The 21739-nt window shown below is 37.0% G+C and overlaps 1 protein-coding gene across 4 annotated transcripts in view; it reads right to left on the minus strand.

Annotated features, from left to right (window-relative positions):
• The window catches only part of EXOC6 (exocyst complex component 6), an 83941-nt gene that overhangs the window by 15588 nt on the left and 46614 nt on the right, over positions 1 to 21739 (minus strand). For 2 of the 4 annotated variants that reach the window (XM_030240897.2, XM_050976013.1), the window contains 2 exons: positions 15557 to 15698; positions 8893 to 8966 (listed from right to left, as the gene is read on the minus strand). In XM_030240897.2, coding sequence (XP_030096757.1) covers positions 8893 to 8966; positions 15557 to 15698 — 216 coding nt within the window. Of the gene's footprint in view, positions 1 to 8892; positions 8967 to 15556; positions 15699 to 21260; positions 21346 to 21739 lie in introns of those variants that run through there. The other 2 variants (XM_030240896.2, XM_030240898.2) reach the window with 2 other exon arrangements.

A 21739-nucleotide genomic window follows, 5' to 3' on the forward strand; every position in this document is an offset into this window, starting at 1 on the left:
TAAATTGCTCCAAACTTGACACACTGATAAGAGCCATAAATGTTAACATACATGATAAGCTGTGCCTAAGAATGTGCTGGTTCAGTCTGTTTACAGTACAACTAGTGCACTTCATCCAGAAACCAGTTGTAACAAACCAGAATGAAATTCAATGATTCTTCTGCCAGCTACGGGTATCTTTGTATTAACGTCATCTCCCATCTCTTCTTCTGACTGACTGAAGGCAGTCTAGCTAGACAGAGTAAGACTTTTTAATTTGTATTTCTGCAGTTCTAAGACAGCCAACTGCAAATCAGTGTCACATTATGGTACACCCTATATAAACACTTTTGAACATATGATCTTTTTTCCTAAGATGCTATGATCCAAATGAATAAATACTCATTAACCACTTTTCACCAATTCAAGTCATTGCCCTACTATGTTCATGCAATTCCTTCATTGTGTTGTTTCTGTTCTGAAGCAGAGAAAGAGTCTTGTTTTCCTGATATAAAACATTCCTTTGATTTTACTGGATTTTATATTTGCACCACAGTGACTTCTAAAGCTGAGATGGACTTTCATTTTCACAGAAGAAACTAGCAAAAGGAAAAAAATGGGGTATTCTGTCTGCTGCACGTGATTGACAGATAATTTAGAAAAGGAATCAAACCTAAGTATGTTGATTGATGCAACTGAAAAAAATACTGAAGGCAGATCTGTAGGGTTAAAGGGTTAGGAGTGCTGCTCAGTACATACCACATACCAGTGGTACCCCCAGTTTATATAAGGCTGGAGAATGTAAGTGATTTTGGGGCAGAAATTACTTAATACACTAACACAGCTTCCAGTTCCATGGCTCCCTGATGGGAGAACAGGACTTAGAAGCATTAAGAGAATACAAATAACATGTAACTCAAAGGAAACCAATAATTTTCTTCTCTTATGTTGCTCAATTGCCAATGCTTATTCATTACTCATAGGAACCACATACTGCTCACAGAATTCAGAGGAAGTACTGGGGAGATGGGGCTCCAAAACTGAACTCCATCCATCAATTCAGGGCTACAAAAGGGCCCAGACACAATGGTGGAGATCTTGCAGCAACTGGTTATCAGCAGGAAGACAATAGCTTGATACAATGTATTCACAAACTTTGGAAAGTTGTGCACCCAAATCTTTCTTCCTTGCATGTACATAATTTCTTACATGACAAAGGCAAGGACTGGATGGGAGCAAAACTGCTAGCAGAAGAATAACTAAAGAGAATCTTCATTTCATTGAATAACTTTCACTGAATTGAATGTATATCAGTGATTTGAAGAGTAAGTGGGATTTTACAAATAGAACAGGCACACAGATCAGCTTCTAACTGAAGGAAGACATTTGTTAATTGAGAAATTATCTGGAAGTGAACCTTCTGAAACTTTCCTACCAACAGGTCCTTCCGCAAAAGAATAAAACCTTCTCCAGATAAAGTTTATTTAGTGCCTTCTCTCATAATGTCATTGGAAATGCCTGCTTCACAAAGTGTTCCACAGCATGCCAGTTATTAAAAAAATAAGTGTCATGCCCGAGGAAACAGAAGTTTCTTGGGCAGAGTATTTCAGGGATTATGCAGAGTATTCCAGGAATTTCACTTCAACTACCAAGGATAAAATTTAGGTCCTGGTCTTATATGAATTTTCTCTGTAACTATGGGATGAGCTTTCTTGAATGGAGAGGTTTTCCAGATATATGAAGTTTTCATCATAACAACAGCTCTGTAGGTTTTGAATTAATTGATTAACTATTTCTAAACAGTGACTTGCAAAAGTAATGATGACCAAGAAGAGCTTAAAGCTGATTAAATGTGACAGTTGGTAGAATTCAGACAGGGATTAAGATATGTCCCTCTAAATAGTCTTGACAGCAGCTTTTGCCAACTTTTTATTTTTCTTTTTTTTTCCTTCATATCTGCTTTGATCAACCTCTCCAGTGAAACTTTTAGTGATTTCCATGATGGTAACATTTAGAAGATGAAACTGCCCTGCACTGTTCTAAGTCAAGTGTTTCACCTTCACAAACAAGATTAATAAATGTGATTTCCTGTCTCAATTCCCAAAATTATAAATTCACCTAACAACAAAATAAAATGCCCTAAGTGAGGCTTATGTTCTTATTCAAAGACTGGTATCTGCAGGTCTCCAAGTCAAGCTGCCCAAGTGCTTCCCAAGTTCTGTGTAGTTTCTAAATATATAGTACAGATTTCTTGTTGGCTCATTTAGCTCTTGTGTGTATCTCATTAAGTAAGAGGAGAACTCAAAAAATTGTATCCCTTAAATTAACTAGCTTAAAGAAACAATAAGGAATTATTTTTTTTTTTAATAACTTCCACGATTTAGGTACCTAGGCCATTCCTTACTGTTGATGAAGAGATGGCATTCTGCTTACGCATTACATCTTTACACCTCACAGCCTTTTGTGCACAACATACTGTACTTTCTGTTGGAGAAACTACTAAGGTTTTTGCCATAGATGGAATAGGGTATCTTGTAGTTAAATAGCCATATGTATATAATTTTTGTTAACTGAGATATTGATAGAGCTAGTGAAGTAACAGCATTTGTACACTGAAGTTTTCAAACCTGTTTTCATGTATGGCCCCTCATCGTTAGTACACCAAGACCTAGAGCAAAAACCTGGTACATGATCAGCATGTTATTTACACTGCTCTGCTGAAAAAGGGGCATTTAAATGAACTGGATACAATCTGTTTTGCACTGAATTTGATGAATGATTTAATGTCCCAAAGAATACACAGGCACCTAATACCCAGCATGTGTGCTTTTAGTTTCTGGCACTTACAGGGTAGGAATACTTACTACCAGGAAATTACTAACTTGCCATTCTGCTTTGATTCTGCAAATCTTTATCAAGATAGTGAATCCAAAGCCATGCTTGTTTTTGACCCCCTGCTGCTAATTTCTGTGCATTTGTTTCTCAAGCTTCCTAATTCTTACCAGCTGGCAGGTATAAATCCCATCCCAGTGATGAGCCAGCTTGTTTTTGTGTACAGAGCACTGATTGAGATCTTCCTCACAAATATCTATACACACAGCTTGTGATCTGAGCCTACTGTGATTAACTACAGGCTTTGCAGAGCATAGCTGAAAAGGAGAAATCAAAAGAGATTCCACTGGGGAATATAAGTACTTACAAACAAGCTGTCACATTTGTGTGAGGAATTCCTGTTTACTTGGAAGAATATAGTACTATGAAGAAATACTGTGTCTTCCCTGCAAGCCAGGTAATGCACATTTTGCTTGCAATCATACTCAAATAACTTTTGTCATTTTAAACCCCGAGATGCATACACATGCTACCACTGTATGATGCAAATACATGAGATATTGAACACTGACTTGTGCCTGTTCTGCTCCCAGTGTACCTCAAGCCCTCCTGCCTTACTGCCAAGTCAATTTATGGAGAAGGGAAAGTCCAGGAAGAATTGCCTTCCTCCTCCAGCAAAGTGAGGATCTATGCTCTGAAATCCAGGGAGATGCAACTCCTGCTTTGTTGCTGTCTGAAACCTGAGCTCCTTCCTTTAGCTAAATAAGCAGCATTGCACTGAAAACTAGAGAAGCAGAAATCCCATTACATAGCACCCTGAGGCTGGGCTTCACGTTACAGATGTAACATGCTCCCCTGCTTGTTCAGAGAGGCTGGGGAGTGCATAACAGGGGGAAAGGGATCAGTAAGCATTGTGAAAGAGCCTCTCTGAAGATGAAAGTCTCAGCAACCATTTCCCTCAGGTAGCAAAAGATGAAATGCTCTATACTATTTTCTAATTCAAACTGTTGCCTTATGAAAAAAAGTCTTACTTTTATCTTCAAACTCTGAAGTTTTTAAGACTCACTCCTAAACATACTGTTGGGGGTTTCTCCCTCTTGAAAACGCCTGATGTTTTTTCAGTTCAAGACTCGTTCTCAGAACAGAGGTCAGGGTGGGTGTACCCCACTAATTTCAAAGCCTAGGCACTCTGTGAGCTGGCAGCTTGTAAAGGAAGCTTGAGCACACCTTGTGAGCCCTCAGCCTCCAAGAGTTACGGCCAACAGGTTTGGCAACAGGCTGCAACTTATTCTCTGAGGTCTACTGAAGGGCTCAAGAGCATTCTCCACAGGGAACACAGATGGCAAGAGCTTTGGCAGGCTGCATGTTTGGGAATCTGAGACAAGCCAGAGCTGAAACGTAGTTACTGCCACAGGAAATTAATTCAAATTAAACACTGCAAGCATAACAGTGGGGAAGACTGAACTGTACCCTGCCTTTAGTGTCAGAAAATCCTGTGCCTCAGATTGAAGCCCAGTGGTCTGTTACACAGTTCCTACCTACAAGGAGTTACTTCTGAGTTTAACAGAATGACAATGCTATGTCTCAGTAATGAATGGGAAGAAAGAGGAGGACTATATTAAGCAGTAATAACGATTTCCTCTTTCAAATAAATTTACATTACATTTTTTGCATGGAACACTACAGTTCCCAAGGTTGGTAATATTTCTCACCAGAAAACACATTCCAATATAAATGGACAAGCAACCAAATAAACTATCAATGATTCGGACTTAGAAGAAAATGTATTATATTTCTAAATATCAGGTATTGATTTGCTGATGGAATACATGTTGTGTACTACCAATAACTTCAGTTCCTAGAAGTGACCCATGCTTATGTACACACATCATAAACAAAAGTCTGACAAAAATGTATCTTCTGATGTTTCTATGATAAATGACTCTCTGTATTAATCATGTTGATTGTGTCATGACTTTGTGTCCAATTTATCTCTAACATTGAGAAAATACAAACAGAAACTGATGAAAATCTTATAAAATTTCCCCCCACACTTAAGCAGAGCTTATGAACATTGGGGATCACAGCCCTTGGTCTTCCATGTGAAGGACACCACCATCAGAGTGTAAACTCCGTTTGCCATGAGGGTGGAGATATTCTACTGTGGTTGCTTAACTCTGGAGTTACCAACAGCATACGATTATTTTCACTTGAGACTGCTGCCCTATGCAGGACCAACACTGACAGCAGCTGTAAGGTGTTAACAGCATGTACTAAAGTGCCAAAAGAACACAGATAAGACACAGTTCCCCTCAACCCAGCAAAACTAGGAAATTCCACAAATCATCAAGCTAGATGAGTACTTGTTTGAGATGAGACAGTAGAGGAAGAAGCCCCTAAGCAGTGCTGATGGTGGACAGAAACACCAGGAACAACTTGTCAAGTCAAAAGTGAAACAAAGTCAAGCCGTGGTGGCAGCTTAGTTATATCTCTGCAGGAAATAATTTCATTTCAAGAATAGGTATTTGTTAGCACCCACTTGGTTAAGAATCAGGATATTTGGCCTAGGACAGCAACTGCTGAACTCTTGGCCTACCACAAGGTTATTGTTCTTGTCCTCTACATACTACACTGGCTCTCCAAAGAATAACACACAAATTAGAATATTCATGTCTTATCCTCACAGTACTTAAGTGTACAGGACATACAAGAAACTGCCTCACATTCCAGAACTGTAACCCTAGTCTTTAGGCACTAAAGAACAGATCATAACCAGGAAAAAACTAATTAATGTCAGAGCCTGTGCTTCCTCCTCAGAGACGATTCAAGTAAGACAAACGAAGACTTGTTTACTTTAAAAGGTTAATTCCAATTGACCTAGCATCTGAATTAGTAGCAAAATCTCCAAAGTTTATTCCCCCTCACTTTGGGGAATAAACTGCACTATTTACCCAGGTTTCCTGTACAGACAGTAGCAAAAAATGATTGTCAGAGAGCAGCACAAGTTGCAGGAGAGCTGGGTCATCTCCACAAGATGCCAGAGACCAGTCTCTGTAAAGCAGCACATGCCACTTCGATAATTGCCTTACTGAGATGGCCCCTCACTGTCTTTAAGTGGGGTCAAAGGGTGCACCTAGGTGCGACCTCAGGTCATATGCTAAGACAAGAGCATAAGGCATGACACAATTACTGCAGCTGCACAGATCCATGAATCTGCCCCAATTTTCTACCTGCTAAACTAGCTGGAACTGCAAGTTTCTTTCTAGATAACCAAGTGGGACCAGCTAACCCCACCAAGTCACTCGTGTAAGATACTGAGATACTGTGGTGATGAAAACAGCACAAAAATCTTTATTGACTAGGGCTTCTTCAGATTACAGAGATCTTTAAAGAGCAGGTTAAGTATGACAAAAGCCTGAGTAGATAATAGTATTAAGAGACAGAGGTGGCTCAAACGGGACATCAGTTAGTGCTTGCTCCTTTGTGATTTCTGTCCTCTTAGAGCTTCCTGCTACTAACTACTGCTGTCTTCATAGACACAACTCTTTCTTGTGCCAGCTGTTTCTGTTTGCTCTTCTACGTCTGTGGAAGGAAGAAGGAAAGTGGGCTTGCTGGGGGCAACATGTTGCCTACACATTGTCTTCAGGGAAAGACAGAGGATCAAGAACTGTTAGGCTGAAAATACCTATGGCAATTCTTCTCAAAGCTGCTCCTCCCTACATGGTAATCAGGTGTAGCTCCTCTCTCTGTCTTCCAAGCTGGCTCCCTGTAAGTGACTTTATTTCATTAGTAAAACGTGCTATAATATGCTACTGCCCAATCCTCATTAATCTTACCCACTGCACTAGTACAGCACGGAGTGAGTAGCTGTTGTTGAGATAACTGGCTTCCATTAGCAATCATGTGATTGGCAGGACGATAAAGTCTTTTCCCTTGCAGGTCAGCTGCTTTTTAAGAAGAGGGCAATCCTGCTGATCCATCTTTTAGCTACAGTCTCTCACTGAGTCCCAAATCTCCTGCCTTTTAGCTTTGATACGGTTCAAGCTTTCCCCCTTGTATCAGCCCCTACCTGTCATCAGCTCCTCTGTACCAAACAGCCAATATCAGGAGTTTGACCTCAGGGCACAGTCCGGGTGGGCAGGTAAAACCTGACCACTGGACCTACTTCCTTATCTTTCATATCCTGCAATTCATGAAGAAGTATCAAATTCAAACTAAAAAACAGAAGCATGACCTTTTATAAGAACCTTCTGAAAAAGGCTCTGTTGCCTTTCTAAGTATTCTTGAAAAGAACTGTCATCTACCCTATTAAGACAGAAATGCATCACAAATAAGGAGAACAGGGAAGGCACTGAAAATCCTTACTAAATAGTAGAAGTTTTTGATGTGTGCTTGAAATTCCTTTTGGTGATGCACACAAAAATATAGTAAAAACCAAACCAAACATCCTAGAACTGTCCTACATCTGCGAGCTCCAGTTACAACCCAATAGAGAGTTGCTCAAATTTTCCTGTTTATAAAGTATATTAAGTCGACCAAATTCACATGACCTACAGAGCATCCTCTGTAAAGCGCTTGAGAGAATTCTAAATATAACTGTTAACATAAAGGAAGAGCTATCATAAACAACATAATACCTACTTAAGTGACACACTCCCCAGTTAGTGCTTAAAACATATGAAAATCTTTATTTCCTATAGCAAGTATGTACACACCCTGCCCTCTTGCATATATGGAAATCGTGTTTTCCCTTGAAACAAGCATAGGCTCTGCAAGGACTCCACTTAGGTGGATGACAGAAATGGTGCCAAAATCTCAACATCCTTTCCCTTCAAAAGAAATGATCTAAGTACAAATTGGAAGATGTTTAGTCTCTTTTAACACTGACAATAAAAACAGAGTTAAAAGAGAATCCAAAAGAGGAAGGCTGCTAGTCAAGGCAAGACTTGTGGCACGAGCAAGGCTTGTAGCCATAATCCTGTATTCTTCTCACACAGTACACACTCACCCACTGTAGATATTGTTCATTATTATATTACTGTGAGAATGTGACAGACAACCCTACTGTTCAACTTTTTCATTTAAAAAGAAACTTTATTAAGTCCTTTCTAACTACCAGGAGAAATCTAAATACTTTTGCCTCAAGAATCTTCCCTTCTGAAATGCCCTTCAATAATCTTGTTGTGAAAAACCTACTAATTATTAAAAGCAAAAATATTCTTACTATATAGATAATTTGGTAATTGGTATAGAATTCTTTCTACTTTCTCTTATTTTTTTAATGACTTTGATAGGCTCATAACGGCACTCAAAAATATCACCAACATCTGCAGAAGGGTAAGGATCCTCCATGTACAGTAAATTATTCATTTCGCTATTAAATGATGCTTACACTTATAATTTTGTGAAATAATAAATCCTTTGTAAAAGCTAACTTCAAGCATGAAAAGGTCTTCAAGATCCTTTATTATGGTGGTTATAATGTCCAAATTTACAAAGATTTTAGTAGATTTTAGTCTGGGAAAACTTTCCTTTTGGCAAGATCTGTGGAAAAGTGCTTCCAATAGTACAGCATTTAAAATATAATTAAATTAAATTTTATGTAGAATAAAGATCATCCAGTTGGAATAAAGCTGCTTTCCAACAATTTAAAAGAACTCTACATAGCAAATTCATGAAAGGAAATGTTAAATAATATGATGCCTGATTCTGCTATCCAGAGAGTAGTTTTGTAGACAGGAGCAAATGCTCAGAATGGAATCAGACCAGCACACACCAGGATGACACATACACTCTTGCAAAAAGGCATCACAGGATCTTCACAAAATTGTCAGGACCAAAATTCAATCCAATATTCCTGTAACACTACTACCAGTAGCACAGTGCCCCCTAACCACACACTGGAGAAACAGTTTTATACTAAATTACAGGGAATAGTGCCACTAACAACACTTCAAATAACTGCTTTTCACAACTAATTACATGGGAATGCAAAACCATGAAAGGTTCTTGAATTTAATAACTTCAGCATTGGTCAGAAGGGGAAATTAGAAGGATAAAAAACACCAACTAGTGTCTTACTTGTCTGAGGTCGATGAAAGCTAACTGCAGGGTGTCTCCCTGGAATCCTGGCACAGGCTCAGAACTAGCAAACACTGCAAAAAAAGGTTAAAATATTATGGATGTAGATTTATTTTTTTAATCTAACAGAAAAATCAAGCTCCATGCAATATAAATGCTAGGTAGCATCGTTTCATGGGAATAGTTTAACAACTCACAGTGATTAAAACCAAACAAACCAACAAACAACCTTTTGACAGTTTTTCCAGTGATCCTAAAGAATAATTCTTTTAGGAGTATTATTAGAAATTTTGCTTAAAGTTCTAACCCAGTAGTAATGCTATGACCACAGAAACCAAGATATTTTTTAGCCTGAGGTGCATGATTACTGAAGAATTTCAAAATAATACCAATTCCATGGTTGTCAATGTATTTTCAGACATCTGCCTTTGTTACAGCAAACCTTCACCTCCAGCCAAACATCATTAAAGGACAAACACTAAGGTGGGAGTTGGTTTCATGTGTAGACAACATGCCATGGTCAGTGCAGAGCTGAAATGCCTGCTCATGCCTTTTAGCCTGCATAAGCAGTAATGAACTTCTGCTCATTCTGAACCCAAAACTGGCTGTCAAAATTGGCAAGCAAAATTATATTCATAATACAAAAAATGGCAACACAATAAATGAAAGAAAGTCAACTACTTGTATAAACCAGGAAAAGATCAATAGTTGTTAAAAATAAATACACTTTTTGTTGCTATTATCCCAGTCACAAGTTAATAACAAAGACAAACAACCACTGCCTCACATCCTCACTCAGGTTAGATATCTTATTTCAAAAGAACTTGAGAGTATTTTTCTTACGCCCTTCAGGTAGAACTCTCAACAAAACAAAGTAGATACTACTGCAACAGCTTTAGAGAAGCATCATCCAAGGGAGTGAAAGGTAAGATTTTTTTTCAAGTTTGAGAAACAGGTCGTTCAACGGTAAAGAAAACAAAACATATGTATCCAATTTCCAGACCCTGTGCTAAACTGTACTGTTCTTAACATTTAGAAGTTTTATGAAATCCTTACTATATTTTTTTAATTGCTAGTTAGAAAACATGATTATGTGGAGGTAAAATCCAGAAAACCACTGCTGTCTGAGCTAACACGATGGTAAAATAATGGCCTTGACCATTTACTTCTGAAGGTATGGTTTCAACCTAAAGCAGACTAATGAATTCAGATAGTCTATTTCTCAAGTCTAAAAATGACTATATGGAACACTATTTTAGATAAAGTCTCTTACTTAAATGGTACAAGAAACTACTAGGACTATCTCAGAATACTTAAAAATAGCTTAGTAATAGATGGATATGGTATTAGAGTAGCAGCTTTACTAGTAGAAGCAGAATTTCTTACTTGCATTACACTAGTGCAAAAGTTATTTTATGAGAGTCATGTAATTGGAGAATGACTTCAACAAACATACCCTACACTCAGTATTTTATAGGGAGTTTTCTCATAACAAACTCTTTAAATCAGCAAAGACAAAATAGCTTATACAATCACCAACCTGCAGAATTACAAAGATGCCTAAGCCTAGGAACCTTAGGCACCTACTGAACAACCTGGGCTGAAGGCCTGTGTGTCTACATGGCTGTCCTCTGCAGGTACTTCATGGCCACCAGGAACACCCTTTCTTAAGGACACAAAGCTGGGCTCTGAGGTCAGCCAAACCCAAAGTTTAAAACAGAACAGCACACTCCAGCAGGGAATCCTAAGCAAAGCTCCACAGCAAACAGATGTGAAGAGATACATGAGTTGTGAGCTATGGCTGCACATTAATAAGGAGGATATGCATGATGGTCAGAAGGGAACTTTTCTACACCCCTTAAACCAAAAAGGTAAGGCCCATTAGATCAACTGATCTGATCCTAACTTTCTATTCTTACACAGTACACTGCCATCAGCTTCCCCCACCAGAATCTCAGCTCTTCCAGCCACTCTACAATTATAGCTAGCACTGAGAGAAAGAAGATCAATGGCAAAAAAAGGGTTACAGAACTGAAAAGTAAATATAACTGAAAACTGTGACCTTCTGGAAGTCTTTTCAGCTAGCTTTTGGCACGTTATGCTTGGGGAGATATCTTCCTGCAGCAGAATGCTCTTACATGCCACAGGGCAAATATTTGCACCTTTTATGTGCTCATCAGGCTAAGAGAGTCTGGAATTTATCCCAATGCATTAAATAATGCAGAATAATTTTGTTTCTCTATGTAATACCTACTAGCATTGCAGCTGTAGAACAAGAAGTCCATAATGTACCAAACCTAATTGTTGTACAAGCTTTGTTCTCTTAAACGACAATTTCATACTATGAATGCATTTACAACATTAGGGACACTCATTATAGCACAAACATTTATTCTCACATTTGGAACACTCTGACAGGTGACTACAATAGAATTTGTTTCATTATTATAATTTCATGAGTTCAGAGGGCAAAAAGATAATCTACTTATGGTAACAGTCAGACAGTTCCCCCTCCACCCTCAGCACAGGGCTTTTAAGTTTTGCTAACAATTATACAAAGCTAATTAAATATTTTCTGCTGCACAGCATATTAGGAAGATATAAGAACAGGATTAACATTCTTAATGTCTTTGTCCTAAGGGCCCTTTTCTAGATAGTAATGAAACACTGTCATATACACATCTTTTAAAATATTCACCCCCTACAATCATTCTAGGCTTAAAGAAGATTTGCAGGGGTAGGGGGCTGGTTGTTGTTTGACTTAATGTGCATAAAAGCATTCTGGAATTTTATAATATAGGAGAATGAAATGCAAAGATCACTATTAAAGTGTCACTCTTGGGGCAAACTGGCTGCTTGGCAGTTTGAATCAAAACCTCAAATATTTGGGAAAAATCAGTTGAAAATACACATTATATTAATCTGGTATTCACAAGGTTTTTGTTAACATCTTTTCTTCCTCTGCTTTGCTGATACTGTGTATTTAGAACAAGAACAATGTGGGTCCTCAGTATGTACAATCTCAACATACTTGCTTATAACAGACAGTTTAGAAATATAAAGAAGATAGGATCAAATGAAACAAATATACAAAAACAGGCTAGGAGGTAACACATAAATTATAATGATTAATATGAATGTTGCAAAGATTACTTCAGTTCATTTTCTTTTGAATATTTTGCTTTGATCTTATAATTACATTTTGTATACAGAATATATGAGAATTGACAGGTATATATATATGTATTAATGGAGATCTTAAGATAAAGGCTGTATCTACTACATGGAATTTAAGATATCTTTAACTGTAAATTGCACTGAATTTCTACACAATTCTAGATTTATTAACAGGTCTCTTAATTTTATTGGCTCAAAATCCCATCTTTTAGGCATCATCTGGTTGTGCCACTCTGTTGGTCTGCGAACTCAGAACCTGATTCTTGACAAATAGTTTAGCTGCTCAGTGGAAGAAATGAAAAGCCAAAGTCCAGACTTTGAATCAAAAGCTCAATGAGGACAGTTTAACTCCAGTCTCATAGCATTGATTCACAGGCAGGACAGCAAAGCTACAGAAGTATTTTTAAAGGAAGAGCAGAGAATCAGGTGACTATCTCAGCTGCCTCAGCCACTTTGCAGCCCTGCTGGATGCTCCAGCTGTTCAAACAGGCCTGGAGGGAGCCTTGCTGAGGGAGCTGCCAGCTGGCCGGGCAGCAGCCCCCAGTGCCAGCAAGGTCTCGCCGCTTCCTGTCCCGCCCGCGCTGCCATATGCGAGCGGCAGATGAAGGATGGCCTCCAGCCAGTGAAGCTAACCTGACTGCCCAGAGGGGAGAGCAGGCAGGTAAAGCAAGGGGCCTCCAGAGAAGAATAAGTGCCTTTTCTAGGAAATACAGGATCTGGGCTCCCCAGCTCCTGGCATGTCCACCTGGAGACCACTTTCGTGTGTGCTCAGCAGAGAACACTTTGGTCAGGATGTAATGTGCTCTTGGGCACTGCCACTCTCCATGCAGTGGGGGAAAGGAGGGACTGCCAGGAAGCCATACTGAAGGCTGATCAGGAAAATATAGAGTACTTTGCACTAACTCTCCACTAACCCTTGTTTGCTTATAGGCAAGACCCAAAACCTTTTCACCCTTTCATATCTGGGTGAAGAAGGATGCCCACTCACCCATATTTCATCTTGTTAACTATTCCTGCCTCACAATTCATCTGTGCTTAACACATAAATAAAAAAAAACCCCAAACATTTAGCTCTTCCAACAATTACAACTTTAGACAAGTTGGAATTCCTTAATAAGAAGCTGATGTAAGCTAAGTAGATCTGGATGGTGTCTCTGAAAAGCTAATTTTTTATTATGCACACCTGTCTTCCTGTAAAGTGAAATACAGTAACCCACATTTAAATTTCATCTTCAAGAAACAGAAACACCCCCTTCCCAATCCATTTCCTTCTTTGGGGAACCAAAATGTACTATTCAAGCAAAAGAGTACTCTTTGGATTTTATTCAATGGGACTTAGTATGTTCTATCTTCTGAACAGTGCTTCAGGAATCCTAGTGAAAATAACCACTGAGAAAAAAATGGTACAAAATACAGGGGTAAAACAGTGCTCAAGGTTACAAAATTTGCAGAGGAGATAGATAAACACTTTCATTAGAACAGGACAAACTAAAATAAAACTGAAATATTTTTGGAACATTTGGAAGGAAACAAAAAACATGCTAGAAGAAGAGCGAGATAATGATGACTTTTTTTTTTCTAAGAAGAGCACTTACTAACTTTAACAGAATGCTGGATTGTTGTTTGGACTGTTGATTGTTTTTAAACAGAAGAAAACCCTAACAAATTATAATATTTTTCTGATTTTATTTAGATCTCTCCAGTTCATATTAGAAAGAATAAATTTATAACGTTAAAGGTCAGAAAAAAAATCTACAATATTGGCAAGAATTTTTTAAAGTTTGCCTTCAGATATTAATAATTTTATATATGTCATCTAAATTCTTGGTTCAAAATTCAGCTGAGTATGCTCCATTGTATGTAAAATGTCAAACCCATTAATACAATACAGTAGAAAACTCCCCACAGTTGTGAATTATTCGCCCACTCTAAGCACTAATTGAAATGTCTTTGTCATATCCATTAATCCCAAAGCATCAAAGAATAAAGCTGGGGGAGGGTGATGAGCAAGAACATAAATCACAGGCATCACAGTGAGGCCTGGAATGTGCCTGTGATGGACCTTATGAATGAAACCACATCAGCAAAGCAGTCTGAACAAAATCTTGTGTCACTCCTTTACTTCACAGACTGCAAAATGTGGTTTGTTGCAAAACACTATTCTGACAAGCTTCCATAATTGTATTTAAACTACTCAAAGGGTTTCTGTGAAAAATAATTTTTTTTCTAACATGCTTTAAAAGCTTTCCACATAGGAAGAAAGGAAGTTCATTCTATTAGCACTTGTACAACCCATGCTAGAAATTACACAGTGGTGGAAGAATGTGTTTTTCAGTTTTTAAGTTACTAGCTTTCTGAAACTTTCTTATTTTGGCCAAAGCTTTGGTATGTCCTGTCCATGCCATATACTCAGAATAACAGCTACATATGAAAAACCATGTCGTCTTACAGTCATATTACTTCTTTATTTTAAAATAATGAAATATTATCATTTTAGACTAAATAAAACTCTATTAAGATTTCTTCACTGATAGTTTCTGCTGTGCATCACCCAAAGATGGCAGACAGCATGGCAATAAAAATTAGGATGACACTAATCAGGGCACATATTAGCCTTTGCCTGATAAGAAAACAATCTGAAAACAACTCTGACCAGATGACAGCAGGAAACAGAGGACCTTCTCCCTTCTTTGCTGTGAACATACTGTTCATACTGTGAAAGTCACCTGCAAGATACGCATTTTATCCCCTGTACTGCTGGAAATTCCAGGGTGAAACAGGGTCATCTACAGGGAGCAGTGAACCTACTGTGTTGTTCAGAGCTGGTATTTTAAATATTAGAAACAGAGTAATACTGTAATGGACAAGTTTTCTTCACTGAGCCACAAGCTCCATGCAAAAAACAAGGTAATTAATTCTGCCTTCAGTGCTGTATTGAACCAGTCTATAAAATAATTCTGATGTCATATTTTAAACAGTGACAGTAAGACAACATCTGATGTTTAGTAAATGAGTACTATTATTCTGCAGAGTAAGGGAGTAGCAGTTCTAGGAGTGAGGAAATCCTACATAACAGCACATTTAAATACCTGTATCATAATAGATGAACTCAAGAGGAAATATTAGAATTTCACAGACAGTTGACCTTTTTTTCTTAACCATTAAAACATAATATTTATGTAGTAGTTTTGGGCAATTTTGTACTAAACTAAATCTTTACTGGATATAGTGATTATGACCCCATTAGGAGTAACAACAATGTATGTTTCAATTTAGATATTTTAGTTAAAAGAAAAGTTTCATTAAAAAAATTTCCCAGGAATGCCATCATATTTACTTAGAAATACTTTTACAAGAAGATGTACTGTAATATTACTTTCAATAAAAGACAAAGTTTTAGTAGATTATGGAAAAGGATCACTATACAGCTTACACTAAATAACTTTTTTCAATGTTAAGAAAAATACAGATGGGAATATATACTTACATTCACACTGTATCACATCTAAATTAAACTGCTGAATTGCTCCCATGCTTATTTGTTTTAATTCACTGTCCAGTAGCATCTGCATTAGGGACATTGAAAGATGCTGGCAGGCTGACATGCAAGCTGTCTGGGCCACTTTTCCCTAGTAGAAAAAGCAACAAGTTTTACAATAGAAACAAATGATATGTCACTAAAGAACTGCTCATCTGATTGGATTTTAAGATACATATACTAAGTCTTAATGATAGAAAACTTAGATTAGAAGGAGAGAGATCACACTTCCTGTTATTTCTTTGACCTATTAGATTTGTTTCTATTAGATCAAACAGAGAACTAGATTAAATAGATGTTAAAACAATTATTGATATTTCTTCCAGCAATCCAACAGTCTTCATGAATACAAGGACATTTCCAAAACAATGACAATTAAAGTTGCTGAAGCATATGAACAGCTTTGTGGATTTATTTAAATATTTTTAACCCAAACAGAATGAAAGCAAGAATGTAATGAAAATCAACATGCAGCATATTTTTAACAATAGCAAATTAAATAAACCCCCAACTTTATATAAACCAAAATTCTTGCAATTGGTTGAGGCACTTCTTGTAAGAGCTTGTGCTAATTGTTGGTAGTTTAACTGCTGAGATTCCATCTCAAAGTTTGTTGCTAAATTACTTTAAAAATTCATGCTTATCCATCATCTCAGGTGCTTAATAAATCAGTGCTGTCAGTGATCAACTACTTAGAAAATGAAATGTAGCCCTCTGCTGTACAAAACAGAAATAATTTCCCAATCACAGTCTAGCTGGCAATATTGCTCTCCCCATCATCTACATGCAATTGAGACAATTTTCCCAATATGAGATCAAAAAATAAAGCACAAAGTCAGACATTAACCTGAATAAATCATTTAAAATTCAGGACAGAAAAATTTAAAGGCAACAAAATTCTACCTTAAAGTTAAGAAAACCACTTGAGACCAGATACCAAACCAGATGGTTCTATTCTATTCTATTCATAGCACTGCCATCTCTTAAAACAGAGCGATCTTGGGTGTCAAATGCAACTACATGAATCTCTGTAGATTAATGCTCTGAAACCACTGCTTTCAAATGATGTGTGCATTACAATGATAGTGAAACAAAGGCAACAACACATTTACACAAAAGAAATCATAATAACATAACAGCTACCGGAGCACACAGCACTATGTTTTACTCCTATCTATCAGTACAGTCATGTCACCTGTTTCTTTAAAGTAATGGTTCCCCAGCTGCTTTCTGCAAAGTCAGGTTGATCAATTCACTGGTGACTCCCAGAAATGCATATAAATAATGAACAACTATAATGGACAGTTCACTGTCCCAAAAAGTTTGGAAAGTTCTGCTCCAGCATCTGAAGAGCCAGATCTTGTCCTTAATAAGTCAACTTGCTAAGATGATTGAATTGTCATGTGCAAAAAATTTTCATAACAGAAAGCGAATTTGGCCCCAAATATTTCACACTTTAAAAATCCATTATTTGTTAAAAGGTAATTAAAATATAATGAATACAACAGAAAGCCTTCAACCCCCCTCACATTCACACTGAACCATTAAATGGCTGTTGCTAATTCTTTCTAGCATTAGGACACCTTGAACTGTAAGGAGCTTTTTATCTAAAATGACATGTCAGTTTCTTAATTGAAAATCTCAGAAAAGCAAATAACATATTTGAGCAAAATAGATGAACTGACAACAAAGAATGTAGGAAACAATACAAGAACAGCATGCTTAAAAGTCTCCCAAACCCAACAGCAATTATACTGGGAGACATGCAGCTCTATTTCCCAAGCAAACAATATCAATATGAATGGGGGGGGGAAAGAAGAAAAAAAGAATAGGCAAAAAAGGAAGGAAAAAGGGAGGTGAGAAGGGGACTAAATGGGCCACAGTTCATGTAATTACAGTGTAGTGAATTTGAAATACTTAATGGAAATGTCATTTTGATTTAATGGAACAACTTGTGCATCTCCGTTTAATGTACTGCTCCATCAAATCAGCTCCATGTCCTATTTATGCTGCCACTGTAATGTAATAAAAGTTCAACCAGATTAATAGGTTGTCATGAAAAATTTTAACATTCAGTTTATTTCATATGGAAACAATGTGTACTCCTCTGTTATCTTAATAAATGACAGAATTTTATATTTCTAACAAGCATGTGTAGTTAGTTGTTATATTCTGGCAAATATCAATAGTACTGGAGCACAAGATAATGGTTACAATACAGAAATGACACAGCTAAAGCCACTTGGACTTTAAATAAGTATCAATACATGTACATTTAATGCTGGTTTTGAAGTTTCATAAAATGGAAACATCCTAACATATAAACTATTTCCAACTATGTAACTTGAACTACAGGCTTATTGTTCAAATGACACATCAACAAATACTACAAGTTTACTATACACAGTAGATACTTATTAAAACCACTTAATATTCTCAAATTTAGAGAAAAAATAAAGCTATGCATATTTATCAAATTGCTGAATTTTAACTAAGAGAAATGTGAACTATACTATGTTATCCTCTTCAAAATTCAGTGCTTCCCAGTTCAAATTACACTGGATGTAAAATACCCAGAAAAGAATAAAATTAACATTTGTGTTTGAAAAATAGGATCTAGTTAAAAATTCATCTCCAAATTTCCAGCATCTACCACATTATCAATTCATTGCCAATTTTTCAGAAAGCATTTTGAAGAGGAACTATAAGGATTTGTGAACCAAGCAATAACATTTATTTTTCAGGACTGAACAAATATCAGCTAATTTTAAAACAGTCTTGTTGTTTGGGTTTTTTTTTTCTTTTTGAAATTACTATTATTATTTAAGGGGGTGGGGGTGGCCATGGTTATCTAGCAATTAAATACCTATATTCAACAGCACGAGATTCAGCAGGCTTCTCACATTTGCCCCAGTTGCCACCCATTTGGAGACACTACTATTGTCTCTGCTGTGCCTATGCTAATTGCTCCTATCTACAAAACCTATTCTTCCACTCAATCAGTGTAAAGTTTAGGAAACAAGGACCCTATTCTATACTCAAAAACACCTGCTAACAGTGTTTTTTCATCCAGCCTCCACATTTTGCTGAAATACAAGTTTGTAAAAAGAGAAAACCCTTAGACAAACTTCTTATATTTCAAAGGAGCTTGTAAAGAGAATCTGCTGACATATTAAATCCTTTTTTATAGGACCCAAAAGCTTTTCTCCTAAGAACAATTGTGGTAAAGAGACATTTGGCTCCTAGGAAATTCCCAAAGGGTCAGCCATATGCATCCTTCCACGGCACCTTCGCGGTGCTGCTTTCTAAAGCCCATGCTAGCTGTCTCAAAAGCAGCTTTCATCATTCACTATGGTGTCAGTCAATATGATTTATGGACTGCATTCAACAAAGTCAAAGCATATAGAATGAGAAATATGACTGCAATCTGCTAATTTGTTTTGTATTGAGCCACTTAGGAGTCAAAGACCTGATGTCAGGCTGAGACCAGCAACACAATTAACCAGCCAGTGACAGATTCATCCATCCTCCCTGCCAGGCTGTGCCAATCAAAGACAGCATGAAGCAGCAGTTGGAGAAGTCAGTAAGAAAACCCATTCTTTAAGTAGCCTGTGGAGGCTGTTGATTGACAGTTTTTGAATATAGCTACAGAAAACCACCACCCCTTCACCCTCACTGCAAGCTGTGAAATTAGGCTTTTGCTGCCAATCACAGAAACAATAAAATAACACAAACTACCATCCTCAGCATAAAAAGAAAATAAAAAACTTACCAGTTAAATCTAAGATGCTAAGGTGAAGAACTAATTTAGCAATATGAAATAACATGTCATTCTTTCTGAAAATGCAAATAAATTAAACATACAAATTTTATCCCTCAAGGTTAAAAACTCCAACTTTTGAACTATTGATAAAATACAAGTATACTAAAAACATGAATGGAATTTTTAAGAATCAATTTTACTTCCAGTCTCTGCCCCAAATGCTACCGAAACAATTAAAAATACCTAACTGCAAGCAATTTACAACAGTCTCTTTTCAACGGTCACTCTTTTCCAGCTTTGTATTGACAAGGCACATATCTAGAATAAAATTTCAGCTAATTCTAAACTTAGATTAAAACCACTTACATATAGACCCACATAATTTCAAGTTAACTGATCAGGAAATACAAGGAAACATTTTTCCCTAACTCTTCAAAACAAATCTAAGAAAGGTAGTTTCTTAATAACAAATTCGATCATCCAATTAATTTCATGAGATTAATGGCTGTACAAAGAAACTTTAATTTGCTTTTTGATTCAAAGCATCTAATGGCACTATAAACTGCAAGACTAACTTAAAATGGGACATAAACATAATTCCAAAAGACTACATTTTTGTGAATTCAGAAAACAGAACATTCAAAAACTGCATGACTTTCCAATCATAACCATCCAAAAGCCACACAGCTTCTGTGTTCTACATTGATGAAATTCTGCCAGCCCTCAGTCATGAAATAACCAGCAGACTGAGACCTACACAATACTAAGAGGAAACATTTCTACACAAACCACAGAGCTCATGACACCTATTAGCTTCACAGTTCACCAGCATGCTGAGTATTCAGATGATGGAAGTGTGGATTGGAATGAACCACCACTGTCATCTAGTCCAACTTTCTACTTGGAGCACTGCTGCCAACACTACTTCAGGTCCATACTACTTCAGGACCTTTTTTCCTGTGGACCCTTCCAAGCAGCAGAGGATGGGAATTCAGAAGCCTTCTTGTGCAACCTCCTTCAACACTGCACTCCTCTCTTCAAGCACACCTTCCCTCTAATATCAAAGCTCCAGCTCCCAAGCTTCAACCTGTGACCACAGCTATGTCTGAATTTGTCAGTCCAAAGAAGAAGTTTGGCTCCACCAGCTTTGTATTTGTTCTTCAAGACATTGTAGGCTGCCACTGGATCTCTCCTCAGCTTTCTCTTTAACAGACTAAATACTGCACCTCCCTACAGCTCCACTAATAACTTGTGCTCTAGGCTCTGAACAACTTGGGAGCCCACTGCTAAATTCATTCTCCAGATTTTAATAATTTAGTAATATTAACCTCATCACTTTCATTATCATGACAATGTTTATGCCATATGAAAAAAATTACAATGTGAAAATAACCAGGGGATAGGAGAATTCTTAAATGCAATTATTTAGCTTCTTAAAAAAAAAATTGAAAAAGCAAATAAAGAACACCAGTACACACATTCCCCTGACCCCAGACAAATGCAGCAGAGGAACGATAGAACTTTCACTGATTCTTTATTCAGCTATATCACACTATCCTAATTCTGTATGCATGTCTCATAGCTGTATTTTGGTACCTGACCTCCCTTTCAAGAGGTCTCAGTCTCTAAATTACCTCATTTGGGATGCAAGGCACACCCCATCAACCTTCTGCAAGGTTTTTAGGACTCCTGCTGTCTGTCCCAGTGTATGAAAGCCCAGTGTTAGTCATTAACCTGATCCCTGCATGCATCCACACAAGGTACACAGCACGTTATCAGCAAAACAGAAAGGGTCTTTTTATTAAATGATTAAAAATTGAAGCAATAAGCCTGCAGGCAGTTCATAGTTTTTCTGTTCACATGCTTTTTCTTCATCTTGCATCTACTTACCGACATAGCTGCATGGTCATTGTTGTTATGCTGAGAAGGAAACCAGTAAGGCAGTCAAAACAAAAAAATTAAGATGTACTGTCAACTTCAAAAAAAAAAAAAAGAATAAAAAAATTGGTAGCAATAAAAGATAAGAAAAAGCGTACAAAAAGAACAATTACAGCTACATAGCAGTATTTTTTAAACCTCTGAATTTATATTTTGTTGAAGTGTAACAAAGAGATTATAACTTAAATAATACTAATTTGGCAATAATATGTTTTTTTTGTAATAAGGAACTGTATGCCAAAATATCAAAGTAATAAACTTCAAAGTGTCTGTTGAAATGTCTTTCCAGAACTTTTCATTACAAGAAAGAATGTAGTTCAAAAGTCTTAGGTTAAAAGAATGTTTACCATTATGGCTTACAGAGGCTACCTGTAAGTTATTAACATACTTTGTTCAAGCAAGATATAAATGGCTCAGGATAGTAAGAATCT

This window comes from Serinus canaria, chromosome 6, assembly GCF_022539315.1.
Source record: "Serinus canaria isolate serCan28SL12 chromosome 6, serCan2020, whole genome shotgun sequence".
In the NCBI taxonomy this organism is placed as follows: domain Eukaryota; kingdom Metazoa; phylum Chordata; class Aves; order Passeriformes; family Fringillidae; genus Serinus; species Serinus canaria.